Source organism: Puma concolor, chromosome A2, assembly GCF_028749965.1.
Source record: "Puma concolor isolate L17-30 chromosome A2, mPumCon1.1.hap2, whole genome shotgun sequence".
Classification (NCBI taxonomy): Eukaryota; Metazoa; Chordata; class Mammalia; order Carnivora; family Felidae; genus Puma; species Puma concolor.
Window position 1 is genome coordinate 163,074,025 of NC_141668.1, and position 13,460 is coordinate 163,087,484.

At 58.2% G+C, this 13,460-nt stretch overlaps 4 protein-coding genes across 12 annotated transcripts; 2 read left to right on the top strand and 2 right to left on the bottom strand.

The window, feature by feature from the left end:
- Positions 1 to 289: 289 nt before the first annotated feature.
- GNG14 (G protein subunit gamma 14) lies at positions 290 to 3,529 on the bottom strand. 5 transcript variants are annotated; one of them, XM_086698989.1, is made up of 4 exons: positions 2,608 to 3,529; positions 2,123 to 2,287; positions 553 to 645; positions 290 to 471 (listed from the first exon to the last, which is right to left on the bottom strand). In XM_086698989.1, the coding sequence occupies exons 2-4, from the start codon at positions 2,195 to 2,197 to the stop codon at positions 346 to 348; spliced, it is 294 nt and encodes a 97-aa protein (XP_086555115.1). In that variant the 5' UTR covers positions 2,198 to 2,287; positions 2,608 to 3,529; the 3' UTR covers positions 290 to 345. The 5 variants fall into 5 exon arrangements, with proteins under 5 accessions (XP_086555115.1, XP_086555117.1, XP_086555118.1 ...); XM_086698991.1 differs by lacking the exon at positions 2,123 to 2,287 and having other exon boundaries at positions 3,212 to 3,529; XM_086698992.1 differs by lacking the exon at positions 2,123 to 2,287 and having other exon boundaries at positions 3,025 to 3,529.
- Positions 3,530 to 3,656: 127 nt separating this feature from the next.
- DHPS (deoxyhypusine synthase) lies at positions 3,657 to 7,665 on the top strand. Of its 5 annotated transcripts, none has more exons than XM_086698982.1 (9): positions 3,657 to 4,056; positions 4,638 to 4,798; positions 5,238 to 5,359; positions 5,441 to 5,537; positions 5,618 to 5,704; positions 6,236 to 6,341; positions 6,421 to 6,524; positions 7,257 to 7,382; positions 7,467 to 7,665. In XM_086698982.1, exons 1-9 carry the CDS (start codon positions 3,657 to 3,659, stop codon positions 7,560 to 7,562), a joined length of 1,299 nt encoding a protein of 432 aa, XP_086555108.1. In that variant the 3' UTR covers positions 7,563 to 7,665. The 5 variants fall into 5 exon arrangements, with proteins under 5 accessions (XP_086555108.1, XP_086555111.1, XP_025771570.2 ...); XM_086698985.1 differs by having other exon boundaries at positions 3,850 to 4,056; positions 4,634 to 4,798; positions 6,421 to 6,546; positions 7,328 to 7,382; XM_025915785.2 differs by having other exon boundaries at positions 3,850 to 4,056; positions 4,634 to 4,798.
- WDR83 (WD repeat domain 83) lies at positions 7,568 to 11,529 on the bottom strand. The gene is made up of 9 exons (XM_086698987.1): positions 11,142 to 11,529; positions 10,942 to 11,062; positions 10,754 to 10,859; positions 10,432 to 10,480; positions 10,232 to 10,358; positions 9,251 to 9,318; positions 9,042 to 9,150; positions 8,840 to 8,954; positions 7,568 to 7,856 (listed from the first exon to the last, which is right to left on the bottom strand). The coding sequence occupies exons 1-9, from the start codon at positions 11,242 to 11,244 to the stop codon at positions 7,707 to 7,709; spliced, it is 948 nt and encodes a 315-aa protein (XP_086555113.1). The 5' UTR covers positions 11,245 to 11,529; the 3' UTR covers positions 7,568 to 7,706.
- Positions 11,530 to 11,539: 10 nt separating this feature from the next.
- Positions 11,540 to 13,006, top strand: WDR83OS (WD repeat domain 83 opposite strand). The gene is made up of 4 exons (XM_025916243.2): positions 11,540 to 11,679; positions 11,795 to 11,900; positions 12,425 to 12,522; positions 12,619 to 13,006. Exons 1-4 carry the CDS (start codon positions 11,630 to 11,632, stop codon positions 12,683 to 12,685), a joined length of 321 nt encoding a protein of 106 aa, XP_025772028.1. The 5' UTR covers positions 11,540 to 11,629; the 3' UTR covers positions 12,686 to 13,006.
- Positions 13,007 to 13,460: the final 454 nt, after the last annotated feature.

A 13,460-nucleotide genomic window follows, 5' to 3' on the forward strand; every position in this document is an offset into this window, starting at 1 on the left:
GGCGTGCGCACATCTGTACGATGGCACCTGTGGGCGCGTGTGACGTGTGTCGGCATGTAGAGTGGGACCCCGACCCTAGGTGTGTTCGTGCAGTGGGAGGGGGAATCTGCTACTGCTGCCCCAGAGGTGCAGGGCGGGGGCGGTGCACGCCCTTCCATCCGGGAGTCCAGGTGTGTGTGCCTGACCCTGGGGTGGGTGGGGGAGGGAGGCTGGGCCGGGTGTGCGGGGGGTGGGGGGGTGCGAGTCTGTGGTCCCCCTCTGTCCCCGTGAAGCCTGGCCAAGCCACGTCCCGAGGATCATTCACTTCCTTTTTATTGAGGCCTCCTGGGCGGTCGGGGCCATGAGTTATAAGATGGCACAGGGCTTCTTCTCCCTGAAGGGGTTGGTGGCAGCCGGGATGCCCACAAGGAAGGGGTCGCTCTTGGCCTGCTCCGCGCAGAACTGCAGCAGGTCGCCGGCCGCCTTGGACACCTGCGGGCCGGCCTGTCAGCTGGCCCCGGGCTGTCCGCCCGCCCCCTCTCCCGGACACGCCCGTGCCGCCCTGATCCTCACCTTCATGCGGTCGATGCCCGCCTCCACCCGCAGCTGCTCCACGGCCCGGCGGGCCTGCCCGATGTCGCTGCCAATGGCCACCTTGCTGGACATCTGCACGAAAGCGAGCAGGGTCGTAGGCAGTGGGCTTGATTCCAGACCTTGAGCCCTAGGGGCTACCTGAGAGTCTCCCAACCACCTCTTGCGTCCTCTGGGGACTGTGGGAAGGGGGTGGCGGTTCCCCGAGCCCCGTCAGGACCACATACTTCAGCTGAGGACTCCAGCGGATTCCCGGCGGCTCAGTCCTCCAGCAGCCTGGTTCTGGCTCCCTCCCTTGCCAGCCCGGCCTCTCAGCCCCCTCCTCTCCTCCCCCACCCCTGCAGAGACTTTGAAGCCTGGACACTCGTGGAGTGAAATGTCAGCGGTAGCAGCTGCCTCAGCTGAGGGGGGTCCCTGCCCCAGGGGGCCCAGTGGCTGCACTGGTGTCACATGTCACCTTGGCTAAGGGGAAGGCGGGGTTCCCGGCCTCTGCTCCCCACCGTGTATAGAGTGTACCCTGGCTCAGGTGCGGGCCTGCCTCTCCCCCTCCATCTACACTCAGATTACTCCATCCACTTGTTTATGCTGATGGCTCCACCTGTCCCCATCCCAGCCCCGTCCCTGATTTCAGACCTGCCCAAAGAGCTTCCTGCTCTTCAGTCGGTCACACTGATGTCTCGGGGGTCTCTCATCTAACTCGGCCAAAGCTGGGCTCCAGATTATCCTCTCCCCCCCTCCCCGATCTTCTGCCCCCAAGTTCACCACCATCCACCCAACTGCCCTGGCCCAAATCTTGAACCCCTTCAATCCTCCCTTTCTGGTGTCCCCTTTCTGATCCTTTCCCAGGAACCCTCAGATCAACTTCAAATTAGGTTCTCAGTCTGGTCACTTCTCTCCACACCTGTTGGCATCTCCCAGGTCCTGCGCCCACCTCTGCCGGCTCAGACCTGTGCAGTTACCTCTGCTCTGGTCTCCCCTGTTCTTCCCTTCCCCACTGCCCCCGCTCCCCACCGCCCTTCTCAAGGCATCCAGCGGGATCTGGTAAAAAATCACATTACAACACGGATGCACCTTGAGAACATTATGTTAAGTGAAATGAGCCAGTCACAAAATGACCGATAATGCACGATCCCATCTATGTGAGGTCCCTAGAGGAGTCAAATCCATAGAGACAGGAAGCAGATGGTGGAAACCAGGGGCCGGGGGGAAGGGTAAGGAGTTAGTGTTTCCTGGGGCGGAGTTTCAGTTTGGAGAGATGAGAAGGTTCTGGAAATGTATGGTGATGATGTTTGTACAACAGTGTGAATGTGCTTAATGCCGTGGAACCGTACGCCTTACAGTGATTATGATAATAGGGGCGCCTGGGCGTCCTACTTCAGCTAGGTCTCTCTGCTGTCTGTGCGGCGCCTGCTTGGGATCCTCTGTCCCCTCTCTCTCTGCCCGTCTCCTGCTCTGTCTCTCAAAAATAAACACTTAAAAATGATTATGATAATAGATTTTGTTATATACATTTTACCACAATAAAAAAGAATTGGTGGGGGCGCCTGGCTACCTCAGCCAGTGGAGTGTTTGACTCTTGATTTCGGTTCAGGTCATGGTCCCAGGGTCGTGGGACGAAGCCCTGCATCGAGCTCTGTGCTGGGCGTGGAGCCTGTTTGGGATTCGATCTCTCGCTCTCTCCTGCTGCCCCTCTCCCCCGCTCTCGCGCCGTCTCTCTCTAAACAATAACAACATTTAAAAAGGAATGATGTACCTGGCTTCTGTTTAATGAGCTCTCTGGCCACAGCTGGAAGATGAATCAGAGGGAAGGTAGCCCCGCGTGGAGGCTGAGAATGAGAAGCACCTGGATACAAATGCCCATTGAGTTGCACACCTGAAACTAATATAATGTGCTAGGGCAAGTCTATTTAAAAAAAAAAAAAAGCACCTGGATTTGGGACCTACTTTGTGGGTAGCACTTGGTGGCTGTGCTGAGGGATGGATGTGGGTGTGAGAGAAGGGGAGACATCAAGTTCACTTCCCCAGTTTTGAACCTACCAGGTGTGTGGAGCGCTCCTTTGCTGAGTTGAGGGCTCTTTGTTGAGGTGTGGAAGACTTCAGGGAGATCAGAGTTAGGAGGAAAGGGACTGAGGTGGTGAGTTTGAGATCCAAGTGGAGACTGTCAAAGATGGTCTCTTCTTCCAATTAAGTAGGCTAATCTCTGGCCTCAGGACCTTTGCACTGGCAAAGGTTTCTTTACCAACGGGGGACGATGGGGGAACGGCCTCCCCAAATCTTCACATATGGGGACTTTCTTGGCCTTCTGGCCTTGGCTCAAATGTCACCTCCTCGGTGTCCTTCCCTAACTACCTGTCCCTGCAAATAAGGCCACCGGTTACCCCTCCATCCATCCCTAATTCAAAGACACATCATCATTTCTGAATCCTCCATAACACTTACCGCTATTGTTGTTACCTTTCTAGCTCCCCAAACTGTGGACTCCAGTAGGGCAGGGCGTGCATCTCATTCACTGATAAAGCTGCCGCGCCACACACAGGGCTCAACGTATAGTACAGACTCCATAAATTGTAGAGTGACTTGTTAAAAGAATCCCCCTGGACCAGACCCCGTCCAGGGCTCTGAGGACCCATACGATACAGACCCCGCCTTCGAAGGTCTCACAGCCTTGCTGGAGGGAGACGTCAGCCTTGGATCCCAGAGGAGGTCCCTTACTTTGAGGAAGGTCAGGGAAGGCTTCCCGGAAGAAGCGACAGCCGCTGCTGCCAGGGGAAGATCAGAGGGTTAGGTAGCTTGTGGAGTCTCTGGAGACCTGTGAGGCACGAACAGGGATCACTAAACCGTTTGATGAGAGACGCCCAGAGGCAGAAACTATCTGACATCTGATGACTCGAATCCTGTCCAAGGGCGACGTCTAAGAAGCCATCCTTTTCCCCCAACGGGACAGAAAGGAACGGGAGAGCGCCGCGCAACGCGGTGGGTGTCCAGCAGGCGGCAGTAAAAGTAGGACTCTTCATCTCGGGCTGACAAGGGGCGAAAGGAAACAACGGCTCCTCGCGGCTTCCGTATTACGGAACGCACGCGCAAAGATGGACGCGTCCTGGATTACGGAAGTCACAGAGAGTCATGTGACCAAGCAACTTCCCGTCCCCTTCGGCAGGTTCTCCCAAGCCCTACTTCCTGCACTGTCTTACAGAAGAGCGTGCCGGAGCTTAGCGCGTTTCGAGGCCGCTGGAGGCCTGGCCTGGGGTGGCTGTGATCTGAGAGTGCGGCCGCAGGAGCATGGAGGGTCCTCCGGAGGGGGAGGCACCTGCAGCGGCGCTGGCCGCTGTGCTGAAGCACAGCTCGGCGCTGCCGTCCGAGAGCTCCCAAGTCCGAGGCTACGACTTCAACCGCGGCGTGGACTACCGTGCGCTACTGGAGGCCTTCGGCACCACTGGCTTCCAGGCCACCAACTTCGGGCTCGCAGTGCAGCAAGTCAACGCCATGGTGACGCCTGGGGCGGGACTTCCTGGATGGAGGGGGCGTGGTCACCAGTAGCAGCAATGCAGCACTTGAAGGGGGCGGGGGCTCCCTTGAGAAGGAGGAGTGTCCTCTGTTGGGCGGTCCAATAGGTGGAGAGAGGCAGGGCCCGTTCCGGGCGGGGGTTTCTGCGCTGGGAAGAGGACGTTGTTCCTGCACCCTCATCGCGTCCTACTTTCCGAATGATTCTAGATAGGGGGCAGGTTATAGGTGACCAGTGAGAGTTCTGGACGGTGCAGTTGAGGAGGAGCCTGAGTCAGGACGGGGTCTGAGCTCGGATTTGCTTTTTCCGATAGGGAAGGAGGCCGGGCCTGCAAAGGTCATGCTCTCCAATTCCTTGAAAGAGGGGTAAAACCTGAGCGTGTGCCCTGAGATTTGGGCTGTGAATGGGGAGGAGCCTGCACAGGGGACGTTCGTTCCCTGGTTCCAGGTATTCCAGGTAGAAGTGGTCCCCCATCCCTGAGTGGGCAGAACCTGGGGGCGAGTCCTCCGGCTAGTTTGGGGTCAGAGGGTGAGGGTAACTTGACCCCTCCTTTCCATCTAGATAGAGAAGAAACTAGAGCCGCTGTCGCAGGATGAAGACCATCATGCAGACTTGACCCAGAGCCGCCGCCCACTTACTGGCTGCACCATTTTTCTGGGCTACACATCCAATCTCATCAGTTCAGGCCTCCGTGAGACCATCCGTTACCTCGTGCAGCACAACATGGTAGGGACCTGGTGGGATTGTGGCCTTGGTCTTAGGGGCAAGATTCTCGATCATTTAAATGACATAGGGAGACAGGGTCATTTTTTTTTTTTTTTTTTTTTTGAGTTTATGTATTTTGAGAGAGAGAGTGAGCTGGGGAAGGGCAGAGAGGAGAGAGAATCCCAAGCAGGTTCACCACTGTCAGCATGGAGACCAATGTGAGGCTTGAACCCATGAACTGTGAGATCATGACCTGCTCTGAAATCAAGAGTCAGACGCTTAACTGACTGAGCCGCCCAGGTGCCCCCCACAGAGTCAGTTTTAAGCAGAGGGACACGATCTAATTTTGTTTTGTAGTAGAGCTTCCCCCAAGGGTCACTGGATGAGAGCTGGGAATTACAAGCCATGCCTGGGATGAGGACAGGCCCCTTCCCGGGCCAACCTCACTGACTTGCTGCAGGTGGACGTCTTAGTGACCACAGCTGGTGGTGTGGAGGAAGATTTCATCAAGTGCTTGGCACCCACGTACCTGGGCGATTTCAGTCTCAGGGGGAAGGAGCTACGTGAGAACGGGATCAACAGGTGGAGACCCTGGGTGGTGCTGGGCAAGGGAGCTGGGCTGAGGGTCCTGGGACCCGCTGCCCACATGCCTCATGTTCGCAGGATTGGAAACCTACTGGTGCCCAATGACAATTACTGCAAATTTGAGGACTGGTTGATGCCCATTCTGGACCAGATGGTGCTGGAGCAGAACACAGAGGTGGGGCAGGAGTGACCTGGGGGCAGGCATGGTAGGAGTCAGGGGAGGCACTGCTGCTTGAAGCCAATGTCTCCTCCTAGGGTGTGAAGTGGACACCTTCCAAGATGATCGCCCGGCTGGGCAAGGAGATCAACAACCCAGAATCCGTGTATTACTGGGCCCAGAAGGTGAGGGCCTGGGTGGGGCAGATACCAGGCCTGGGCATGTGTTAGCTGGTTTCGTCTTCATAGCCACCTGGGGAGCCAGAATGGTTTTCGTCATCTCCACTTTTAGGTGAAGAACCTGATGCAGAGGTTAGGTGGTTTGTCTGAGGTTGCACAGCCAGAGTGCGGTCTTGGTATCCTGGCTCTATTCCTAGACCACCTGGGATCAGCTGGGGTCGTGCCTTGAAACCCTCGTGGGGCAGGGCACATGGTCCCACGCTCCTCAGAGGCTGAGCTCCAGCAGCCGGAATAACGAGAGCTCCCAGTCTTTGTCAGACACGATCCTTAGCGTTTGCCTTGGGTTTCATCCCGTATGCCTCTTCATCTGTGAGGGAGGTGCCGCCTCAGCACTTTAGTTGAGGAAACGGAGGCCCAGGGAACTTAAGCACTCTGCCCAGAATCAGGCAGAGAGGAGGGGATCCCACTGGGATGGGGACCAGCCTGCCCACCCTGGGCTCTGAGCCCCAGCTGCTCTCCTGTCTTCCTGTTTTCCAGAACCACATCCCCGTGTTGAGCCCAGCGCTCACTGATGGCTCCCTGGGCGACATGATCTTCTTCCATTCCTACAAGAAGCCAGGCCTGGTCCTGGACATCGTTGAGGGTGAGGTGCTGGGGCCACGGAGGAGCAGGGGAGGAGGGCTGGCTGGGCCCATAGCCTGACCACGGCGCTCTCCTCCCAGACCTGAGGCTCATCAACACACAGGCCATCTTTGCCAAGCGCACCGGCATGATCATCCTGGGCGGGGGTGTGGTCAAGCACCACATCGCCAATGCCAACCTCATGGTGAGTGGGGTTAGAGTACCCGGTCCCTAGCGAGGGTGGCACTTGGGCTTGCCATGCAGACACGTCTGTGCCACGTGCCAGGGAGACAACCGTGGACTAGACAGGCCATAATCTCTGCCCTCCCGGAGTGAGGTTCTAGACAGGGCGAAGGGCAGCACACCAGGGCCGTGCACGTCGGGCGGCAGAAACTGCTATGGGAAAAAACGAGGGATGACAATTGGCAAGAGAGAGGCGTGCGCTTCAGAAAAGGTAAGCTCTGGGAAATCCAACTTGTGAGCAGAGAAAACAGTCAGCGCAAAGGCTTTGAGGTGCCTGACTGAAGTCAAGGAACACTTAGGAGGCCAGTGAAGGGGAACGGGAAGTAAATAACCAGTCAGGCCTCCAGGGCCACCACTCGCGTCCTCACGGGCGCCCTCTGGCTTCTGTGGGGGGAACAAACGGCGGGTTCTGGGTAAGCAGTGATGGGACCCAGACCAGGACGGGAGTCTTCCGTATATTTGGTGGCAGTCCCTGCTGAACAGATGCAGGAGAGTAGTTGCTAGATAGCAGGTGGGTTGGGGGCAGCTCTGGCCACGCATTGACATGGGACTTTCCTTTGAAGCAAGGGGCCACTAAGGGCTTCCTTCATGCAGAACACCTCCCTCAGCCTCTAGCTAGTCCCCTGCGTCCGTGTCTTTCTGCCTGCCTGTCTCCAGTAACTGCCTGACCAGCTCACCTTGCCCCTCCCCACAGCGGAACGGGGCCGACTATGCTGTCTACATCAACACGGCCCAGGAATTCGACGGCTCGGATTCTGGTGCCAGGCCAGATGAAGCAGTCTCCTGGGGCAAGATCCGGGTGGACGCACGGCCTGTCAAGGTGAGGGTGGTCAGCTGGGGTGCAGGGCACAGTCTCCCAGAATGCGGTCACAGGCCCCGCGGTTCACCCAGGTCCCCTCCGCAGGTCTATGCCGATGCCTCCCTGGTCTTCCCCCTGCTTGTGGCCGAAACCTTCGCCCAGAAGTCGGACGCCTTCACGCCCGAGAAGAATGAGGACTGAATGGCTACCGCACCAGCGAAGCCTCCCCTCCTCTATTTATTAGCGTGCAGTTCTCCCCTCACTCCTTGGTCAGCAGCGGGTCTCCAATAAATGGTCTCCGTGAGCCTGGAGTCTGTGCCCTTGGTGGCGGCGGGTCCCCTGGCTTCAGCCCGTGCCACCCTCCGCCTCATAAGCCTCTTCCCGCCAGCACTGGACGCTGCCCCCCACGGCAGTCAGCAGGCAGGGCTCCAGGGGGTGGTAGGACAGCGACTGCACCACACCACGACCCACGGGCAGGGCCAGTGCCAGGGCACCCTGTGGAGGGAAGGATGGGGGGCAGTTACCGGTGCAGGTCTCTCCCCTGACCTCCAGCCACCTGCCTCGGATCGCTTCCCCGGCACCGCAAACCTCACCCGCCCCAAAATGAACCCGTCTGGCGTTCCATCCCTCCAGGTGCTGGGCCAGACACCGGGGGAGTCTCTCTCTCTCTCTCACACCTCCCACCCCTTTATCAGTAAGTGCTCCTGGCTCTGCCTTTAGACCACGTCCAGACTGCGGATGCTCTCCACATTCACAGCCGCCACCTTGCTCCAACCTTGTGTCTCTTCCCAGCTTCTCTCCCCACGCTGCCACCGTCCAGGCTCTACTGGCCCACTGGGCAGCCTCTGTGCTCACTTCCTTCATCACCTTATGGTCATAGCTCAACACACACGGCCCCTCGAGCAGGCTCCAGATTTCTCTTCCCACTTCAAACATGTCCCTTCGTGTGCCCTTCCCTTCAGGGTGACTTCCTGTCTACCAGACTCTTGAGAAGTAGGCAGAACACTGGTGTGCTCTTAGTTCCCAGGCGCCGCCCCTGCCCTCCGTTTCCTCCATCCTCTTCGGGGGCTTACTTTCCCTGGCCAAGCCTCAGCCCTGACCCCATTAGGCCAGAACTGTCTGTTCCCAGCCTGACATCCCCACCAGACACATCAGGACAGGGCTCACAGGGTTTGGGACTGGGAACCGTGGGGATGCTCAGAGATAGCTCAGGTTTCCTGAACCACAGCCCCACCTCAGCTTGGCTTCTGTGGCCTTGGTTAACCTGGCCCTGCAGCTGCCGCCGCGACCCCACAGTACTTGTATCTCCTGACCAACGTGGGCCACACCTCCAAGCCTAAGCACACAGTTCCCTTTGCCGGGAATGTCTTTCCTGCTTCATCCTCCCACTCACTCCTCCCAGCTCTAACAGCATTGCCTTTTCCCGGTGTGGGAGTGATGGAGGCACCCTGGTACAGAGCTGGGGTGAGAAGGCTCACCTCAACCAGGTCCCAGAAGTACACCTTCCCGTCCTCGGAGCAGCTGACCACGTGTGTGTCACGCTCACTCAGGCAGCAGTCCAGCTTGTACTCCTGGTTCTTATGGCCCGTGTACCTAGGGGTCAGTGGGATCAGAAGGGGCTGGGGCTGGGGGCTGGGCGGGGCTGGGGGTGGGGTGGGGGCCACATCCTTGAGGACTCACTCGCCCAGCAGTTCCCCGGTGTCCTTGTCTAGAAGCCGCAACGTGGAGTCCAGGCTGGACACCAGGGTGCACTGCCCGTCCCGGCTGAAGCAGGTACAAGTGATGGGGCCTGGGGGGGGGGGGGTGGGGAGGGGTGCGGGTGAGTGAGACCAGGGCCCCATCTGCTGCCCCCGCCTTCCCTGCCTGCCCCACAGCCTGGCCACACTCACTGCCCACGTAGTCTGAGAAGAGCTGCCCCATCCTCAGGTCGTAGCGCCTCACCCGGCCGTCCACGGAACTGCAGGAGGATGGATGCAGCTGAAGCATCACCCGGGGCCAGTAGGTCCATGGCTCCAGTCCCAGTACCCTCCTTGACCCTGCCAGGACGCTGGGGGCAAGGCTGGGCTTGCCCTTCCTGTGTACCCTTCACTGTCATGCTCACACTCAAGGCTAGCCGTGGAAACTATGCACTAAAGTGAACTCACGAGTGTAATTCCGAGACGCTGGCTTTGAGACTTACACACCCAGGGCCAATCGGGACCCACTCCATCTGTTTCTGATACCGACTGAGCATGCTCTCTGGGCTAGTCCTTGGGACACAGCTGCCACCCAGCCAGGAGCACTTTCTGCCATCGTAGAGCCCCACTGACTGAGAGTAATCAAGGAAGACCTCCCCGAGGAGGTGACCTCTAAACTAGGACTTGAAGGATAAGGAGACAAACATCTGTGGTCCAGGAGACGTGTGGGAACAGGCCAGCAATAGGGTGGGAAGCCCCAACTGCCCCCACAGGGGGGAACGGCACTCCTCTGGGTTGTGGCAACACTTGGGCACCCGGGCTTGGGAATTTTAATTGTTTGCCTCCAGCAACTAGAATACCAACCCTCTGTGGGTGGGGATTTTTCCCGATTTCATTCACTGCTGTGTGTGCACTGACTAAATCACATGCAGGTGATGCTCAAAAAACACTAGGAGTAATTAGAAAGGGAGTCCAGGTAAAGGAAGAGCAAAAGCAAAGGTCCTGGGGTGAGAGCGTCCTTAGCACATGAAGAGAAATGAGACCAAGAATGGATAAAAGCTGAAAAACCAGCAGAGACCAGACTGTGCAGGGCCCTGTAAGCTGAGGGGAGAAGAGGAGATTTACAATCTAAGCAGAGAGGCAGCGGTGATCCCCCGTGGCACCCGGGAGGGGTGAGGTCCTGGCTCCACTCACCCTGCCAGGATCTCATGGTCCGACACCTTCACACTGGATATGCCATCCCTGGCTTCGTCCAGCGTCTGCACTGGCTCAGGCCTTCGAGATCGGCAGTCCCAGCAGCGTATGCTAGAATCGATAGAGCCTGTGAGGCCAGCATGACGGTGAGGTCAGGTTTGGGCTGCAGGGGCAGCACCCTGCCTAGGCCCCAGACTCACCAGACAGGATGACCGTGGCCTCTTCATTAAACTGGACTGTGTTCACCTTCTGAGAAACAGGAATTGCCACTCAGAGGAGGCTGGACTTTGGAGGACTGGGATAAAGGCGGGGTTCCGGGTTCCAATGCACGTTAAGGCAAGGGCAAAGGCTAGAGACAGGGGAGGTGAAAGGTTCTGGGGAAACTGCATGCTGGGCCATGGGGAAAGGATGCTTGCTCTGTAGTGGGTAGGGGTGGAAAGGTTCCCTGTCACCAGCTACATAATAATGCGGGTCCTCTCCGTCATCCACGCCCTAACGAGGCCTCTTCTTGCACGTACTCACCCCCGCGTGGCCCCGGAATTTGCGAACGACCTGCCCTGATGCCACATCCCACAGCACCACCGCCTTGTCCCCGCCGCCGGAGCAGAGACTGCTGTTGTCAAAGGAGCTAGACGGCATAGGAGGGAAGGTCAGTGTTGACGTCGGATCCCGACCTCGGCACCCGTATCGCGGCCTGGCCCCCAGCTCACCCGGCCGCGTCCAGCACCTCGTAGCCGTGGCCACTGTAGGTCCGCAGCAGCGTCCCCCGCAGCGGGTTCCACAGCTTCAGGGTCTTGTCGCTGCCGCACGTCAGACAGTAATTGCCATCCACTGGGGAACACCAGGAGGGGATTATAGGGCCGCGGGCCTCACAGGAGGCAGGAGGACACGGAATGAAGAGGGAGCTCACCATTAAATCGTACAGCTCGCACTGCCCCCTGCCCGCAGTCCAGCGTCTTCACTCGTTTTTGCGGCAGCTCCGGACCCCGCGGTTTGGGCTCAGGGAAAGCCATTTGTGTCAGGACCCTCCCCCACCGCCTTAAATCGGTTGGCAACGAAGATTTCGAGCCCTCGGAACCCACGCTTGGATGTAACCTTGTGCTCTTCCGCGGTCTACTTCCTGTCTCTCACTTCCGGTTCAGATGTTTGGCTTCTTGAAGATGGTTTTGGGAATACTGGAGCCTGATTCCAGCGTCCAGGTTTCTTTCCCCACTTCTTGTTGTCAAGGAACATTTTTGGTCTCTTCTAATTGTCTGTCCCCTGCCTGGGAGGAGTCCTGGCCCCCGCTGCCGGGAACGGAAGCTCGAAGTCTGTGGGTGCTACTCCAAAAGCCATCCTCCGTTTCCGCGCCGGAAACTGCAACTCCCGCAGCGGAAGAGGCTCGACCTCCGACCCGCCATGTCCACTAACAATATGTCGGACCCACGGAGGCCGAACAAAGTGCTGAGGTGAGGACCCCCACGTCATGGGAACGGGGCTCGGGTTGTGGGGCGAGGCCCAGGGAAGCGCTTGTCCATCTCGGGGGTGGGACTTGAGTGCCTCTGACCCTTGACCCTGCCGCAGGTACAAGCCCCCGCCGAGCGAGTGTAACCCGGCCTTGGACGACCCGACGCCAGACTACATGAACCTGCTCGGCATGATCTTCAGCATGTGCGGCCTCATGCTCAAGGTGGGCGGCGCCGAGTTTCCTTCGGCGTAGCTCCGCCCGACAGCGAAGCCTGTGGGGGCAGCGGATTCGGAACGAAGCGAGGCTGCTGCCGAGGGGGCGGGGCCTGGCCGGGGGGCGGGGCTGAGCAAGGCGAGGACGTGAGGGAAGTGAGGGGTCTGGGTGGGTACGTGGGAAGTCTGTCTAAGGGTGGGGGCCAGGTTTTAAAGCAGTTTGGAGGGGACTCGAAAGGATGGGGTTCTTAGCATCATGAGGTGTGTTAGAGGCCAGTCTTCTTGGGCCTGAGAGTATGTGGAGGGGTCAGAGACGCACGCCGAGAGAGTAGGACCAAACACTGGGTGCCTGGAGTAGGCTAGGGGGAATGGGACTGAGGGACTCTTGGGGGCAAGGTCCAAGCTGCTTCAGATGGAATCAGTCGGTTGGAACCAGTGCCTGGTAATGCCCCGGGGGCGGGGGTGGGGGGGTGGGGTGGTCATTGGTGTGCCTTTCATTGACCAAATCCCACCCACCCACCTACCTTTCCCTAGCTGAAGTGGTGCGCTTGGGTCGCCGTCTACTGTTCCTTCATCAGCTTTGCCAACTCCCGGAGCTCTGAGGACACTAAACAGATGATGAGTAGCTTCATGTGAGTCTGGGCCTAGAGAAGGAGGACTCCTGAGTTAATGGGGAGTGGGGGACCCAAGCCTACCCCTCCTGGACTGACACCTGTCTCCTGTCCCAGGCTGTCCATCTCTGCCGTGGTGATGTCATACCTGCAGAACCCTCAGCCCATGACGCCCCCCTGGTGATGTCAGCCTAGGACCACTCTGTCCACCTTCCCCCAGGCCTGGCCCCTGGCTGCCCAGCCTCCTGCCCTCAGCTGCTGTCCTGGGCTTCCATGAATGCGGTAGCCTCAGGGCCCGCAGCTGGCTGGAGGGAACCTGACCCTTTCCCTGGGATTCCACTTCTGCTGGGCAGAGGGGAATACCTTCGGCCTACCCCTCCTGCCTACCTTCCCCAACCTGCCTGCTGCGGTGGGAGATACTGTCCATGTTTCTAGGTGTATCCACTCGTTGTTTTGTTGTTGTTGTTGTTGTTGAAACCAGTTAAATAAAGTTTTGCATTCTGGCGGTTCTTTGTGACCTCTCTTTTCTGTGCATTATGGGTGATCTTCCTCGTGGGGGGTGGGTGGGCTCCAGCTCTTCCACTCAATCAGGCCTTTGGTGGGGCTCTAGCCTGGAGCCTTCTGGTGGTTCACTTGCTTATTTCACAAGCCTTGTGACTTAAGTCAGCTGCTAGAGACAGGGAAGTGACCCCTGTCCTCTGGCAATTTAGCACATGGGCTCTGCTGACCTGAGGAATGTGGGCTTTGATTTTCTTATCAGACAAATTGGGTAATATCAGCCAACTGGATGGAATGACAGGGACTGGGAAAAGCATGAAAGGCTGAGACCTCCCCCACTGGTCACTCCTCACCTGAGTACCACCGTGGGTATGTCTTAAACAACTAGGCTGGATACCTCCCAACCTCAGCACTCTCAGGGTAGTTCCCGTATCCGTAATCCTCGTAGGACAGAACAGGAC